The sequence below is a fragment of the Diabrotica virgifera genome, chromosome 3, assembly GCF_917563875.1.
Source record: "Diabrotica virgifera virgifera chromosome 3, PGI_DIABVI_V3a".
In the NCBI taxonomy this organism is placed as follows: Eukaryota; Metazoa; Arthropoda; class Insecta; order Coleoptera; family Chrysomelidae; genus Diabrotica; species Diabrotica virgifera.
Window position 1 is genome coordinate 209,784,103 of NC_065445.1, and position 17,325 is coordinate 209,801,427.

Below are 17,325 nucleotides of genomic sequence, written 5' to 3' on the forward strand. Positions count from 1 at the left end.
TTATCATATTCTCCGGCTAACCCGGATTTTCGATAACCCGGATCGGCCACGGTTCCGATTAATCTGAGTTATCGAGGTTCCACTGTACTCCGTTTTCGACCTGCTCCAACTGTTCCCCCAACATTTTCATGCTCTCCTCTACTAACACGATATCATCAGTAAAGAGTCTTGGCCAAGGAGCCTCCTTCTTTACCGTCTCTGTCAATACATAACAAGCTTAAAGGTCGGGACTCCCTAGTGAAGAGATTTGATGCAAACCAACCGTCATTGGAAAACTGTCGGTCAATCTGACACAAGTCCTTACTTTCCTATACTCTCCCTCATATTATATTTCCTTCACGAGCCTTACCTTCTCATTCTTCACTTTCCCCAGTTCTTTTTCCTTCTCTCATGCATATGTTAATAAATAATTACATACCTCTTGTCTACGAACTCTGTCGTACGCCTTCTCAAGATCTATAAATACCGACTATAGATCTATTTTTTTTCTCGTCGTATTTCTCTATCAACTGTCTTATTGCAAACAAGGCATATGTTGTATTTCTTCCTGGCATAAACTGAAACTGCTCTCCTATCAATGTCTCTCTCCTTACCTTCGCTCTACAGCTCTCTCCCAAATTTTCATTGTGTGCGACAACTATTTTATTCTTCTACAGTTGTTATAGTTCTGAGTAGGTAAATAACACCGATTCTGGGCCACTTCCTGTGGCCCAGGTATGCCGACTCCAGGACACTTCATGTCCCAGAATCGGCACGTGGCCCAGAATGGGTAAGCCGATTCCCGGACACTTTCTTGTTCCAGAATCAGCACGTGGTCTAAAATCGACATGTGGCCCAGAATCGGTATGACGACCCGCGTGCACGATATCTATTATCCAAGAGCCGCTATAGGTGAAATTTCTTTAATCATTTTAGGCACGACGCGACGGGACCCTATAACTTAAATAGTAGAACCTAAAAGAAAACGTTTGAACACTGTGCCGTCACTTTTCAGTGGCACATGCGTCGACAGTGGCGCATCAAACTTTCCACTTATGGACGGGATACATAAATTAAAAAATACCCTCCCTCATTAAAAGAATTTAATTTTTTTCATTTTTTTAGGTTCTATGTGATTAAGACATAGGATTCGTCGTAATTTTAACCCACCACCCCCTTCTCCCTACCCCCACCATCAAAAATTTTATTTTTAGATTTTATTTTTTTTGTGGGATGCAATCAATTTTAAAATTTCAAAAAATTTACACGCATAGTTAAGGCTTTTATAAAACAAGTCTATTTTTATAGACCTCCCTAATAACACAAAACATTCCATGAATGTTCCTAGAATGTACTCACAGGACATTCCAAACATTCCTGGAATGTCCCCAAATGCACACGAATGTCCCTGGAAAGTCCCTGGAATGTGCTGTGTCAGCATTTTAAATATTCTTAGAATGTTCTGTTGGAACATTCCATGAATGTCTACGAATGTTCTTTGGACATTCACAGTATATGTTTTAGACTGAATGTCTTGTTGGAACATTCCATGAATGTTCTTTGGACATTCACAGTATATTTTTTAGACTGAATGTCTTGTTGGGACATTCCATGAATGTTGGAACATTCCATGAATGTTCTTTGGACATTCACAGTATATTTTTTAGACTAAATGTCTTGTTGGAACATTCCATGAATGTCTACGAACGTTCTTTGAACATTCACAGTATATTTTTTAGACATTCTCTGAAATATATCGTCAGTGCTGTGACAATACTTCCTATATCTTTTTTCATGAGGTTTGCAGGAGACGAAAAACATTTTTTAAGGTCACCTCCTGTTTGCATACGTAAGTTCTGGCTTGTTTTGTAGTAAATAGATAGTTAAATTTACTGCAAAACAAGTCAAAAAATATATGAAAACAGGAGGTGGCCCAAACAAGTTTTTAGTCTATCTTACAAATCTCATGAAAAAACAGATAGGAGGTATTGTCACATCACTGACGATATGTGGCCATACCAAATAATGCATGCTTGATAAATATAAACATTTTTATTGCAAAAAATCTTTTCATACATTTTTTTAATGTAATTTACTGATATTCCTATAAAAAAATGTGTCACATTTGCTTTGTAAACCTTTCTTTTGCCTTTCATAGCCACATATTCCATTTCCTTCCTGGTTTTTTGTAGACCACTTCTCTCAGCTGATTCTAAAAGAAAATAAAATAAATGGTAATTTTTCTATCCTTTACAATTAACAATCAGAAGAAATATTTACAGGTAATAATATGCATATAATAATAATAATAAAATAAATAATAAATTAAATAATATTTAAATAAATAATAAATAATATTTAATAAAGAAAATAATAAAACATTTTGTATTTTGACAACGACGTCCGATGTGGAAGTAGAAACCATAATAAAGTTATTTTTTCAAGTAAATTCTGGCTTATTTCCCCATTAAAATAGTTACAATAATTACAAAAATGCCACAAAGAAATAGCTTTTTCACAAACTAATAAGTATTTTGTTTTATTATATTTATTGTTTTTATTATTTACTTTAACTTAAGATTATAACTTAATTCTTGTTTTCTATTTCTGATGTTTTTATTTATTTGCATTCAACATTAATCTGTTTTCTTGTATAATCTACTTCGCAATAATTATGTGATATATTGGACTTAAAATGAATTCAAAAATTTTTTGTAATTGGGCAACAATGTCAACTTAGATCTCTGATGTAGATAATGAAGAACAACGGTATCTACAGTTGGAAAAATGAAAGAATAGGGCTTTTCATCAATTGTCATTTGTTTCGAGCTTCTGTCATGTGTCACATAATATTAATATATCTATGTCATATGTCTTTGGTTTGTATCTATTATTGTATATACCAATAACGTATGTCGTAGATATATTAATATTATGTGACACATGACAAAAGCTCGAAACAAATGACTGTGAATGAAAAGCCCTATACCCATGAACGATCACATCAATCACTTATGTTGTATTTGCTATCTTTTTCTATTTTAGAACAAATAGAAAATGATATAAAAACATTAAAAATAAAAAACTGGAGAAAAAAAGCATGAAACAGATCAGAGTGGAGAAGAATCCTGGAACAGGCCAAGACCCAGAAAGGGCTGTCGAGCCAATGATGATGATGATCTTTTTCTATAGGTAACAAACGTTTGTGATTTATAGAAAAAGACAGCAAATAGGGCTTTTCATCAACTGTCATTTGTTTCGAGCTTCTGTCATGTGTCACATAATATTAATATATCTACGTCATACGTCTTTGGTTTGTATCATTGGTATATGCCAATAACTTATGACGTAGATATAGTAATATTGTGTGACACATGACAGAAGCTCGAAACAAATGACTGTGAATGAAAAGCCCTATACAAAATAAGTGATTGATGTGATCGTTCATGGTTATAGGGTTTTTCATTCAGTCATTTGTTTCGAGCTTCTGTCATGTGTCACATAATATTAATATATCTACATCATACGTTATTGATATAATCAATGATACAAACCAAAGATGTATGACGTAGATATATTAATATATGTGACACATGACAGAAGCTCGAAACAAATGACAATGAACAAAGCCCTATATTGCTTTTCATCGATTGTCATTTGTTTCGAGCTTCTGTCATATGTTATATAATCTGTGTATAATATTAATACAACACGGATTATACGACATATGACAGTAGCTCGAAACAAATGACTGTAAATGAAAAGCCCTATTCTTTAATTTTTCCAACTGTATATTGTAATTGTATTATTAATTGGGTTAAGCATATTACCTGTGTGATATAAGCTATTGGAACAGCACAGTCTCTCAAACGGTTGAAAGTGAAGTTCTGTCAATATCTTTTTCTAAAAAATGTTTTGAACATACTGCTCTATTAACAAATCTGATCAATACTTCATGCCTTCTTCGCAGGATCTTCTGGAAAGCTAAAAATACAAAATATATGCATTACTGAGCATTATTAACAAATTTTAGTTTTAAATAAAAAATATGATTAATGAACTCACAAAATATTATAAAAAGCAGCTTAGAAATTGTTTATTAGTATAGTCGTTTCCCTAGCCACAACTGGCTAGTGATTTTAGTAGGTAATTTTTTTGTTTTTGGCCATTTTTGCCAAAATTACTAACTATTTAGTTATTTTTTTGCCAATTTTACCAAATTGTCAAAATTATTTACTAAAATCACTAGCCAGTTGTGTCTGAGACTAAGTTTAGCGAACCGACTGTACTATTCATACTGTGTATTCATTAGTTGGTACTATTATAGTGTGTGGTCTACCATCCTGTTTATAAACGCATACATTAGCAAAAACGCAAAAAAAAATTTAATTTTACAAATAATCCGTTTGTTATTATCTCTATTTACTATTTTAATTAGGAATAAGCAAGTTTGTGGCTTATTCGCAATTATTAAAATAATAAATGGATATTTTCTGAAATAGGGGCATGCCTTTGTTTACATATTTGCATAATATACTAACCTTTGAAACATTATTCCTGCAGATTTTTTATCTACATTGCTTCTGCTACTCCAACTGATTTTATGCACTATATTAATAATACTATTAAAGTTATTATAAAAGTATCCGAATTAAAAAATATTCTTAAAAAGCACAAATAAAAACAAACAACGATCACGCACGGCAAGGTGGCCAAGGCAAGATGCATGTCAAGATGGCCGAACCGAAGTCTGAAGTGAGGTCATTGGTCGTTTTTAGTCACGTGATGCCCTCTCTAAGCACCATGCACAAATACATGCGCCGTGAATTTGAAAATGAACAGGAACATTGGTAGTATGTTCACAGAATGTCTTATGGTAACATTCCACGAATAATTTAATCAGATGTTCACCGAATGTTCCCTAAATGTCCAGGACATTCAAATATTGATAGAACTTTGGTAGTACATTCCTGGAATGTTGTGTGTTGTTAGGGCTGTAGGTTGAGTGTACATAACCTCAAAAAAACTTAAAAAAAATTTTTTGGAAAAAAATATATAACTTTTTTTTGGGGTTAGCTGCAGATCTAATTTTTTCCTAGTCTCGTGTATTTTATCAAACACTATATTCCTAATTTTTTTCAGATTTTTCTGTAACGTTGGTCACCTTCAAAAATCCAAAAAACTGTTTTTTAAGGGCGTTTTAGGGGGTTTGAACGTGTTTTTCTGATTTTCAAATATTCTAAAGGACTCAGTTACTTCAAGTTACATATAACCTATAAAAACAAAATTGATTTGATATATTATGAAGTCTATAAAATAGGGAAAATCCCCCATAACCCCCCAAAAAACAGTTTTTCGGATTTGTAAAGGTGGGGAGCCCAACGGAAAAATCTGAAAACAATTAAAAATATAGTGTTTGATAAAACACACAAGACTAAGAGAAAATTAGACCTGCAGCTATTCCTCAAAAAAAGTTATACGCTTGTTTGAAAAAAAAATTTCTTTTAATTTTTTGAGGTTATGTACACTCTAATTATGGGTCTACAAAAAATAGGCATGTTTTATAAAAGCCTCGGCTATGCGTGTGAATTTTTGAAATTTTAAAATTGATTGCATCCCAACACAAAAAATAAAAACGAAAAATGAAGTTTTTGATGAGGGGGGCAGGGGGAAGGGGGTGGTGGGTTAAAATTACGCTGAATCCTATGTGTTAATCACATAGAACTTAAAAAAATAAAAAAAATTTAATTCTGTTAGTAAGGGAGGGTAACTCTTAATTTATTTATCCCGTCCATAAGTGGAAAGTTTGATGCGCCACTGTCAACGCATGTGCCACTGAAAAGTGACGGCACAGTGTTCAAACGTTTTCTTTTAGGTTCTACTATTTAAGTTATAGGGTCCCATCGTGCCTAAAATGATTAAGAAATTTCACCTATAGCGGCTCTTAGTCTATAAGCCAGAATCGGTATGCCAGTTCTGTGCCCCATCGTGGTGACGTCAAGCACGTAGTGCCTAAACGGCATTTTGGCACTGCCACCATCTTTGTTTTTCGTCTCATCGTACTCGTTACCCCCTCCCCGTCCCAACAAGTCCTCTTACGCCCCGATCGAGCCAATAGACGCAAAGATATGGCGTAATTCCCTTTTCACATGCGCCGCCATGTATTTTTCTGTGTCTACGTATTCGTCGACTCCTCCTCTTTCCAACGGACTGTCGTACGTCACGATACGTCGAACCGTTTCTACACTACAAGCTTGATGTCCTTTTGGCAATGCGCCGCCATATTTTTTCTGTGTCTACGTATTCGTCCACTCCTCCGCTTTTCAACGAGCCCTCGTACGTCACGATATGTTGAGCCATTTAGGCACTACGTGCTTGACGTCACCACGATGGGGCACAGAACCGGCATACCGATTCTGGCTCATCGTACGCGGGAGTCGGCATACCGATTCTGGACCACGTACCGATTCTGGGCCACGTACCGATTCTGGACTAGGGATGGGAAAAACCTACCGGTTTAAACCTAAAACCGGTTTTTTTACTTCGCAATAACCGGTTTTACCGGTTGTTTTTTGTCCCGGTTATAACCGGTTTTTTCTTTTTAAAGTAAAAACCGGTTATTAGGTTTTTACGGTGATTAGGATTAGGTTAGGTTATATTTCGGATCCCAATCATAATTATTTTTTTCAAGTAATTATTCCAAACAAAACCATAATTCAAATTTTATTTCATTTTATAAAATACAGAAGCAAACTGAAAGTGCAATCTCACATCAGCCAGAAACAATTATTAAGTTTTATTATAATATTTCCTTGAAAAGGTATTTGTAATCATAATATTTACATAAGAAGTGATCTGGTTGAATTAAACGCAAACATCATCTATTTTTCACACTTAACTCTTGACATTGAAAGTGGGTGAATGACTTTTTCTGATTACCAAAAATAATGCTTTGACTATGAATATCGAATTACTGATTACGAATACGAATCTCCAAGAATTTCGCTACGTTTTCAAAATGATACACTCATACAGGAAGCATTAAATGAGTTAAAATGTACCTATTCTACAAATATACAAACGTGTTAAAAGTAATACATGTTCTTTCGATAGTACTAATTTTGATCATATTAATATTGAGTCGAATGGAGTATCGCAAACTAAAGTGTATTGTAAATGTAATTTTGTAAACTATTGGGTTAAAAAACCGAAAACCGGTTTTTGGAAAAACCGGTTTTTTTTGGCCGGTTATAACCGCCAGGTTAAACCGTAAGCAAAAAAACCGGTATAACCGAAAACCGGTGTTTTGTCAAAAACCGCCATCCCTATTCTGGACCAGGAAGTGGCCCAGAATCGGTGCTATTTACCTACTGTTCTGAATGTCCCTTTTAGATTTATACAATGAATCTTCCTTTCCTAGAGCCTTCCGAACTTCCACAGGTATTATTTATCCTATTTAATGCCTCGACAACCTCATCGCTCGCCATCACCGGTATTACATTCTCATTAGGGATCCTACATCATCTATTTCCCCTCTCGTGTTTTTCATTTAGAAACTTTTGTAAAATACTCATATTGTCGTTCTTTTATTTCAACATCGGTTCCTAACACTCTTCTATCCGCACTATTAATATGCCGTATGTGAGTCAAGTGCTTTAAGGACTTGTACCTTGCTTTTACCTTTTCCTTCCCTCGAATGTTTCCATCTCTGCATAAAGCTGAGCTAACGATCTTTACAGCGCGTTTTGGTGCCCTCTCATTGCTACCTTGTATACCTCCCCATTTTTCGCTGTTTTAGACCTGTCGTACCTTTTTCTAGCCTCTTTTTTCTTTATAACCTTCTGTTCTGTCTAATCTCAAACATCTCACAATCAATGACACTCCAAAATTCTTCCATTTCCTCTTCTTTACAGCCCACCTCTGGGGCGTAGGCACATAATCATGTTCACGTTAGTATTACCTATACTCAGGCAGTCATTATCCTATCACTTCTTCTGGTTACCCTTACTAGATGTTTCTTCCACTAAATGTTCAAAATAATACCTATTATTCTTAACTAAAGATGATTTGATTTGATTACAGAACAGGGCCTTTACTATGTGCGTATATGTATTTCGATTTTAACTTAAACTTATCAGAGCACCTGTGTAAAGTGTACTGGAAATATTTTCATCCTTTCGGTGTAATTATTAAAATTACAAAAGATGCAACTAGCGACATCTATGAATCGCAATTCTAGAATTCGAATTAAAATGTTTATTTCTTTTAATATTATTAAAAGACGCATAATTTGTTGTTTTTAAAATAAATAAAGATTATTTCATTCATAGGAGATTCGGACCAATAGGAAGCTACAGAAATAAAAATTAAACTGATAATTTTTGATAATATCCCGTCATCAATTATATTACGTCAGATGCCCTTCGTTGCTACGAAAAAAAGAATGTGTGTACTTTGTATGCACGTAAGAAGTTATACTTCTATTATATGATTTCAACGAAATCAATATACTTTAAACAGTTTCTCTACTACTTTCCAAAATTTTTTATTAAAACAATACCAAAAATTAAAAAAATAAAAGAATAAAACACACAAACACATTGAAAAATGCCACAAATGATTTCTGAACAATAATTGTTGCCAAAAATTTTAATTAAATACGTATTTTCTGAAAAAAATTATATAATAAGATACTTACAATCATAAAATCTATAAAAAAAAAATAAACAAATGATATAACTAGCATTGGGCTTGAACCTACTTCCAGTGTATCCCGCCGTACGAGAGTCGGAGCGATTTCAAACTGCACCACCTTCGCATATACGTCATGTGGGAATATACACAAACCAAACAAATTTTTGACATTTTGTTTATATGAATTTTTATTAGTTTGATTTTTGTCGAATTAAAATACAACAATATATAGAGTAAGAAAACGATACATTAGATGAAAATTTGTAAAAAGTTTGTTCGTAATCAGATTATGTAAATTAAAGCATTGCCTACTAGGGGTATAGCATAGCAAGTACTAGGTAAGTACATTATTTTTATTACATTTTCCAAATAGGTATGAAGATAATTTATTATTGGAATACAACTGAAACATTTAGAATTACGTACCTGTGGCTTTTCAAAACTATTTAAAAAGTCACTATAATTATAAATTTGATTTTCTTTCTGTCCTCACAACAATAAAAACTAATATATTATACAACATTTTTGTTTACCGATAACCTCCATATTGAACAATTATTGACAGATCATTTCAACACCCAATCAGAGCCCGTATAAAGACTAATACCAAACTGTAGGTGTGCGCATGCGCGCAGATCAATATAAATTCACCCTCAATCTCAATCGCGCCTAAAGAAGTATAACTTCAAAAATACATTCGGTGACATTAATGACACTTAATGTTTTAAAAATTATAAAAGTGATGACTAATATTTATAACAACTGTGTATTTAATTGTACTAATTTGTACTTACGTAAATAAATTACAATAAAATTTTGCTTTTGAACAGTTTTATTCATGAAATAATCGCAACAAATTGCACTCGATCTCTAAAATTATTATCGAATTTTTGCCCTCGTGAGACTTTGACATAATTTAAAACTGTCAAAGTGTCTCTCGGGAAAAATTCGATAATTCTAGAGCTCTTGTGCAATTATTACTGATAATTTACGTTTTACACTGTCTTCTGTATCATATTTAAACATTATCCCACTTTACTCAACTAGGTGGTCAAAACGGGATACTTTACATTTTATTAAAAATATTACATCTTCTATTTCTGATCAAATAAAATAAAATCAAAATGGAATTCCGTACAGGTTGAATCAAATTTTGTATCAAAACTCAGATTAAAACAAAACATATTTTCAAAAAAGTATACAGCATGGTGCAAACGAAAGGAATTAATTTGATATTTTGTAAGCCGGCGACTTTCTGGACAAATCCTTAAACAGGTTGATTTTTATTTTTAAATTATGATTTTTCTACACATACCTATATCATACAAGTGACGTCATCCATCATGCCGCGAGACGTTATCGATTATTTTTTTAAATAAAAATGGGGGTTGTGTGCTAGCTCATTTAAAATATAAACATTAACATATTTATTTATACAGGGTGTCCAAAAAATATTGTTTGAATTAAATTAATTGACACACAAAGAAGAATGTACGTAATTTATTTAATTAAAAATACATTTTACTCCTACCAGAAAACAGAAAAGGTATATATTTCACTAATAAACATTGGTTTTTGCTTAAATTCAACGTTCAAGGTGCCACCCACCTGCCTCTTGGTAGTTTGAACATTAAATTTAAGCGAAAAGCAATGTTTATTTATTAAATAAACATTTATTTCTGTTTTCTGACAACAGTAAAATGGATTTGGAATTAAATAAATTACGTACATTCTTCTCATTTTTCATAAATTACGTAATTCTAATTAATTTAATTAAATAAAAAAAATTTAGACAGGCTATATATTCATAAATAATTATGTTAATAAAATAAAAATGAATACCACTTTAAGGTATTGGACCTTAATAGTCCAATAAGTTTAATTTAATTTAATTTAATTAAATAAAAAAAATTTAGACAGGCTATATATTCATAAATAATTATGTTAATAAAATAAAAATGAATACCACTTTAAGGTATTGGACCTTAATAGTCCAATAAGTTTTCAATTAAATATATTTTAAAAATATTTTTAATAGTTATTTATGATATACGCTCTGAGCTCGTACGTAGAGGGGATATTTATAAATTCGCGAGCGCCAGTAGTGGCAAGTCTGTAAACGTTTACCGGAAATTTGACATAAATGTCAAAGTGATTAATTTAAAATTAAAATTAAAAACATTAATTATAAAAAATATTAGTTGGTCAAAGCTGTGGTATATATTTTTACCTTAAATATACTTACGTTTTAAATGCTGAATTTACGTTTTTTTAATGTTCCGTAATATGTAATTATAAATTAATTTATTAATCTTAGCGCCATCTACACGATAATTGTGAAAGTATCCGAAGTAATAAATTAATATTTCATCAATAGAACGTCAAAATGATTAGCAAAATCTTAAAAAAATCTATTACAATTTAATTACTTTTTAGCGTTGTAAATATTAAGCGATAACAATTAAATAATAAATTTAAAAATTACCGGTGAAAGTTGAATTAGTAATCCGCCAGGAGCGACACCAGCGAAGCTCAGAGCGTATAAGTGTTAAAAGTACAATTTTAAGGCACGCATGTGAAAGTTTGCAGAATGAGCGAAGCCAATTCTGCCATTCACATGAGTGCCTTAAAAATGTACTTTTTAACACGTATATCATACAATATTTTTTCTACAAACGTTATAAATTTATAAAATACAATATTCTTGTTAATTGCTAAAACCATGAAACCTATGACCCGTAAAAGGTAGAACTGGTTGTCTACACTCGAGGGGAATGTCTAAAAATTCTTAGCGAAAATATTATACCGTTACATAAACTTATTTTTTCTACAAACGTGTTAAAAATGCAATAATACAGTTTAATTTAAATATTAAAAAAACATTTTAAACCACCTTTTTCAAATTGCACAAGTTGTACTATTAATATTAATGTTAATAATGAAATATAAGTATTTTGACGTTTCACAATTTTTGACAATTCACTTTTAACTGCAGTGCCTTAAAAATTTTAAAGCACTAGTGTTTTAAAGTAGCATTTTTAACGCTCCTATGGAGTGCTAAAAATTGCATTTTTAACACGGTTGTAGAAAATAGTATATTGTGCAACAAGTGCAGAAAGATACCAATTTCTCACGAGTTTGAAAAGTTGCGGTACGAGCGCAAGCGAGTGCCGCAATTCAAACGAGTGAGAAATTATCTTTCTGCACGTGTTTCACACTATACTTTTTCTACAAGCACAGTTTTTCCTAAAAATAAAAATCACAATTTCCAAACGACGATTAATTATAATAGGTACCTATGTGATAAATTTTAAACTGTATTTAATTAATACCTACTAATCAATTTAAATTCCTTATACCTAAATAAATTGCACAGAAATCAGTTAAAAAATTAATGCACTGCCTTAATTTGTTTAAATTTAAACAATTATTACACATTATCGACATTATATTTATGCAGTCACGGATTTACACAAAACCTACTTCATTCGACGTCTCTTGCACAGGTTGCTAAATCCTTATTGGTTATTTGATAATTATAAAATGTTTAATAAGAATAGAATTGTAAAATAAAACAGTTTTAACATCCATAATTTAGTTTCTATGCTATAGTTAAGTATAATAATTGTCTTATAGGTTATATATTTGTCTAAAGTTTAACCACGGATGTAAACAGAATATAACGTTACTCAGAATGCGGTAGTCCACGGATGTAAACAGAATATAACGTTACTCAGAATGAGGTAGTCAACTGTGCAGAAAAGAACTTTGCGGCACAGAAACGTCACTTTTCTGCACACTAATGTCAAATGTCTTATACTGTGAGAAAATATCAAGTTTGCTAACATAAAACCGTGCAGAAAAGTGCACTTTGAATAGTGGTTGTAGAAAAATATTTTTATTAGGATGAAAACTTTGACTTTGACTTTTAATTATATTAATGTTTGTATTACTAAATCTTCTTCTTTATGCGCCATCTCTGCGACGAAGGTAGGCAACCATCATAGCTATTCGGATTTTAGATACGGCTGATCTGAAAAGTTCATTGGATGTACATTCGTACCATTCTCTCAGGTTGCACAGCCACGATATTCTGCGTCTCCCTAAGCTTCTTTTTCCTTGAATCTTCCCTGCATAATCAATTGGAGCCAGTTGTATCTCTCTCCACGTATAATATGTCCGAGATATTTCAATTTTCTTGTTTTGATAGTATTTAAGATTTCCACTTCCTTATTCATCTTTCTCAGAACCTCTTTGTTTGTGACGTGTTTTGTCCACGATATTGTCAGAATTCTTCTGTACACCCACAGCTCGAATGATTCAAGTTACTAAATAGAGAATTGAATACCGTTTTAAGTGATCTAGTACATGACCCTTATTCTCACTTAAAATATCATCGATCACGTCATCAACCCCAGATGGACGACGTCACTAGTATTATTTATGTCAAAAAATCATAATTTAAAAATAAAAATCGACGTGTTTCAGGATTTTTCCACTGTCGCCTGCTGACCAAATAACGAATTTATTCCTTTCATTTGCACCATGCTGTATAATTTTTATAAACGGATCATTGTTTAAAAATGAAAAATATCACTAACTTTTGCACACAATTTACTTTTTTAACTACTAAAAAGGAAAAAGCTGTTATAAGACTTACTAAGTTAAATTTGACTCTTAATTTATTTAAATAATCGTAAATAAAGCTTGAGAAACAAAGAAAAAATTATAATTTGCATTTTATAAAATATCAACTATGTATATAGTTATTTTCCTAACTAGTGCGGAAAGTGATACTTTCACGCACGAGACTGCCGTTGACCCGAACGACGCGATAGCGGAGTTCGGGCAAGCAGTCTAGTGCGGGGAAGACACTTTCCGCATGAGTTAGGAACAATATTTTTTTTAGGGCCGTACGTTTGGAAAAGCCACAAAAAATAGGGTCATATCAATTTTCATTTAGAAGTGAAAATACACAAATTAATTCTTTGACAAGGTTGTCAAAACCAAACTTTCAATATAATGGGTTACCACGACGACGATATTGGTTTCCATGACGACGATTCAAAACCATTGTAAATTTCTACTGATTTGACTTTTAAATATTATGTCAAAATAATTTTACTTCATCGAATTATCAGTAGTAATTGCACAAGAGCTCTAAAATTCTTGAATTTTTCCCGAGTGCTTTGACAGTTTTAATTTCACGAGCCGAAGGCGAGTGAAATTATGTCAAAGCCTCGCGAGGGCAAAAATTCTATAATAATTTTAGAGTCGAGTGCAATTTGTTGCGATTATTTCATGAATAAAACTGTTCAAAACCAAAATTTTATTGTAATTTATTTATGCAACTACAAATTAGTGCAATTAAACACACAGTTGTTATAAATATTTTACGGTTGAAAGTCATCACTTTTATAATTTTTAAAACATTAATTGTCATTAATGTCACTGAATGTATTTTTTTATAGCAACGAAGGGCATCTGACGTAATATACTTGACGACGGGAAATTATCAAAAATTATCAATTTAATTTAGATTTCTGTAGCTTTCTATTGGTCAGAATCTCCTATGAATGAAATAATCAGTAGTAATTGCACAAGAGCTCTAAAATTATTGAATTTTTCCCGAGTGTCACTTTGACAGTTTTAATTTCACGAGCCGAAGGCGAGTGAAATTATTTCAAAGTGTCACGAGGGCAAAAATTCTATATTAATTTTAGAGATCGAGTGCAATTTGTTGCGATTATTTCATGAATAAAACTGTTCAAAACCAAAATTTTATTGTAATTTATTTATGTAAGTACAAATTACTACAATTAAACACACAGTTTTTATAAATATTTCACGGTTGAAAGTCATCACTTTTATAATTTTTAAAACATTAATTGTCATTAATGTCACTGAATGTATTTTTTCGTAGCAACGAAGGGCATCTGACGTAATATACTTGACGACGGGAAATTATTAAAAATTATCGATTTAATTTAGATTTCTGTAGCTTTCTATTGGTCAGAATCTCCTATGAATGAAATAATCAGTAGTAATTACACAAGAGCTCTAAAATTCTATATTAATTTTAGAGTTCGAGTGCAATTTGTTGCGAATATTTCATGAATAAAACTGTTCAAAACCAAAATTTTATTGTAATTTATTTATGTAAGTACAAATTAGTACAATTAAACACAAAGTTTTTATAAATATTTGACGATTGAAAGTCATCACTTTTATAATTTTTAAAACATGAATTGTCATTAATGTCACTGAATGTATTTTTTCGTAGCAACGAAGGGCATCTGACGTAATATACTTAACGACGGGCAATTATCAAAAATTATCAATTTAATTCAGATTTATGTAGATTTCTGTTGGTCAGAATCTCCTATGAATGAAATAATCGCGCTAATTTCATTAAAACATGAACACAATAAGATAAATTTGAAATAAATTAGTAAATAATATCTAAATATTAGTTTATTGTATGTATTATAATATATTATAATGCCATATTACAAGGTATTTTACTTTCCCGCACGCCGTGCGGGAAAATTTACTTTCACGCACGCCGTGCGGGAAAGTGCAACTTTCGGAAACGAAATTCGTGCGTGAAAGTGGCTGTTTTAGCACGGCCGTAGAAAAAAATATTTAATAGGAAAAGTTGCGTTATGTAAACCATAATCTGATTTTTTTTGTTTTTATGTATATTTTCGATAAAAATGCATTACGAAATCAAAATTTGAATTAAACTTCCGTTTAGACGCATAACATAGGCGCAGAATTTTGGACCATTGCTTTTTAAATGCATTAATTTTTTTCGAATCCTGAGAAAACTAATAAATATTTTTTAAAAATTGTGAAAAAAACGCAGAATGAAAAATTACATTATTACCGAGGGCCGAAAGTCCCTCTTAGAATAAACAAAAAGTTTCTTTTGAATGAACTATTTAAAAAAAAAATTTTATTTAGCTAATGCCTCGACAACTAATGGCCATTGGCATGGTAGGTACGGTAATTGAACAGTTAGGTACCTAGCGTCATGTGTAGTGTGTGTGTTGAGTAAGTGTCTTGTTACTTTGCAAAGTCGACGTCATTGTCTTTGCAAAGAGACGCTAATTGTATCCGAACGTCTGCGGTCCCTCCGGTGAGTACCGATCCCACAAGGACAGAAATTATATTCATTTATTAATTTATAATAAATGAAAAATTTCTGACCCTGGTGAGATTCGAACCCACAACCTTTCGGATTTTTTCGATCCAAAGGCAGGCGCTCTTACCACTGAGCCACAGAGGGGGTTATTTAAAATTAAACATCACACTAAATTTTATTTTTTTTTACCCATAGTCGGAAAAATGAAAGAATACCCATGAACGATCACATCAATCACTTATTTTGTATTTGCTGTCATTTTCTATAACAAATGTTTGTTATTTATAGAAAAAGACAACAAATACAAAATAAGTGATTGATGTGATCGTTCATGGGTATTCTTTCATTTTTCCGACTGTGTAAATGGATCAATTATTATACAGTGATGAGCGCGCTAATAACCGGCAAAATAGCTCAAAAGATGGAAAACATAATACATTGCGAAACAAAAAGTGATGAAACTAGTGGAGGTGGAAATTATCGTTATAAACGTATTAACTAACATTACATTGCATAGTTTACCACCTTTAGACGCCCGTGACAGGAGTGTTTTATAAAATTCTACTGTCACATTGACAGTTGTCATATTCCTCTGATACGTCTAAAGGTGGAAAACTGTGTAATGTAATGTTAATTAATACGTTTATAACGATAATTTCCACCTCCACTAGTTTCATCTCTTTTTGTTTCGCAATGTATTATGTTTTCTATCTTTTGAGGTATATTTTTTATTAATGGGACAAAGTTGAGGTACCTACCTAGTATTCAAAAGGGTAAATAATATTAATTAAAATAAATAAATAATTAATTACCATAATCTTAATTAGGAGATTAACTTAAGACACAAAATTAAATGTATGTAAAAAGAAATTTTTATACAAAAATATCAAATACAAAGTAGTTAAAATGAATAAAACAAGAATACATAATTACCTTAGACCCTTCTGCCATTTTAAACAAAAATTGCGCACTATATTTTATCGTGATAGTATTCATAAACCTCGTATCATAAAGATTGTGTGTCTGTTTGCTAATTATCATTTTGATAATTTTAGTTGAAAATAAATAAGTGACAAAAACTGGTACGATAAATACAAATTACTTTTAAATTGGGTATAGTCCGGCCGCTTAGTTAGAAATATCGAAGGGCATCTAGCCTAACGAATGTTTGATTGTTGATTATCGCTAAAATGTTTCAACAAAATGCAGGTCCGCAAGCACTTAACGAAGTACAGTGGAACCTCGGTAAGCCGGATTAATCGGGACCGCGGCCTATCCGGGTTATCGAAAATCCGGGTTAGCCGGAGAATATGGTAAAAATTGATAAAATACGGTATACTTACAGATAAACTCCATTATAATTGCAAAAACATGAAATAGGTACATATGCACAGTACATCTAAATTACGTACAGTTGTATACAGTATTGTTTATTCTTGGTAAAAAACTCAGTCAAAGTGAAAAGATGTTCGTTTTGTCTGATGAAAATCGGTCCGGGTTAGCCG

At 31.9% G+C, this 17,325-nt stretch overlaps 1 protein-coding gene and 1 long non-coding RNA gene across 3 annotated transcripts in view; both read right to left on the reverse strand.

Annotated features, from left to right (window-relative positions):
- The window catches only part of LOC114330050 (heat shock 70 kDa protein-like), a 33,470-nt gene extending 16,626 nt beyond the window's left edge, over window positions 1–16,844 (reverse strand). The window contains exon 1 of the mRNA XM_028279350.2: window positions 16,754–16,844. Coding sequence (XP_028135151.2) covers window positions 16,754–16,816 — 63 coding nt within the window. The 5' untranslated portion in view covers window positions 16,817–16,844. The remainder of the gene's footprint in view (window positions 1–16,753) is intronic.
- LOC126882346 (uncharacterized) lies at window positions 1,764–4,976 on the reverse strand. Of its 2 annotated transcripts, none has more exons than XR_007697284.1 (3): window positions 4,521–4,976; window positions 3,810–3,963; window positions 1,764–2,191 (listed from the first exon to the last, which is right to left on the reverse strand). It is a non-coding gene; the product is annotated as an uncharacterized LOC126882346 (long non-coding RNA). The 2 variants fall into 2 exon arrangements; XR_007697285.1 differs by having other exon boundaries at window positions 4,045–4,976.
- Window positions 16,845–17,325: the final 481 nt, after the last annotated feature.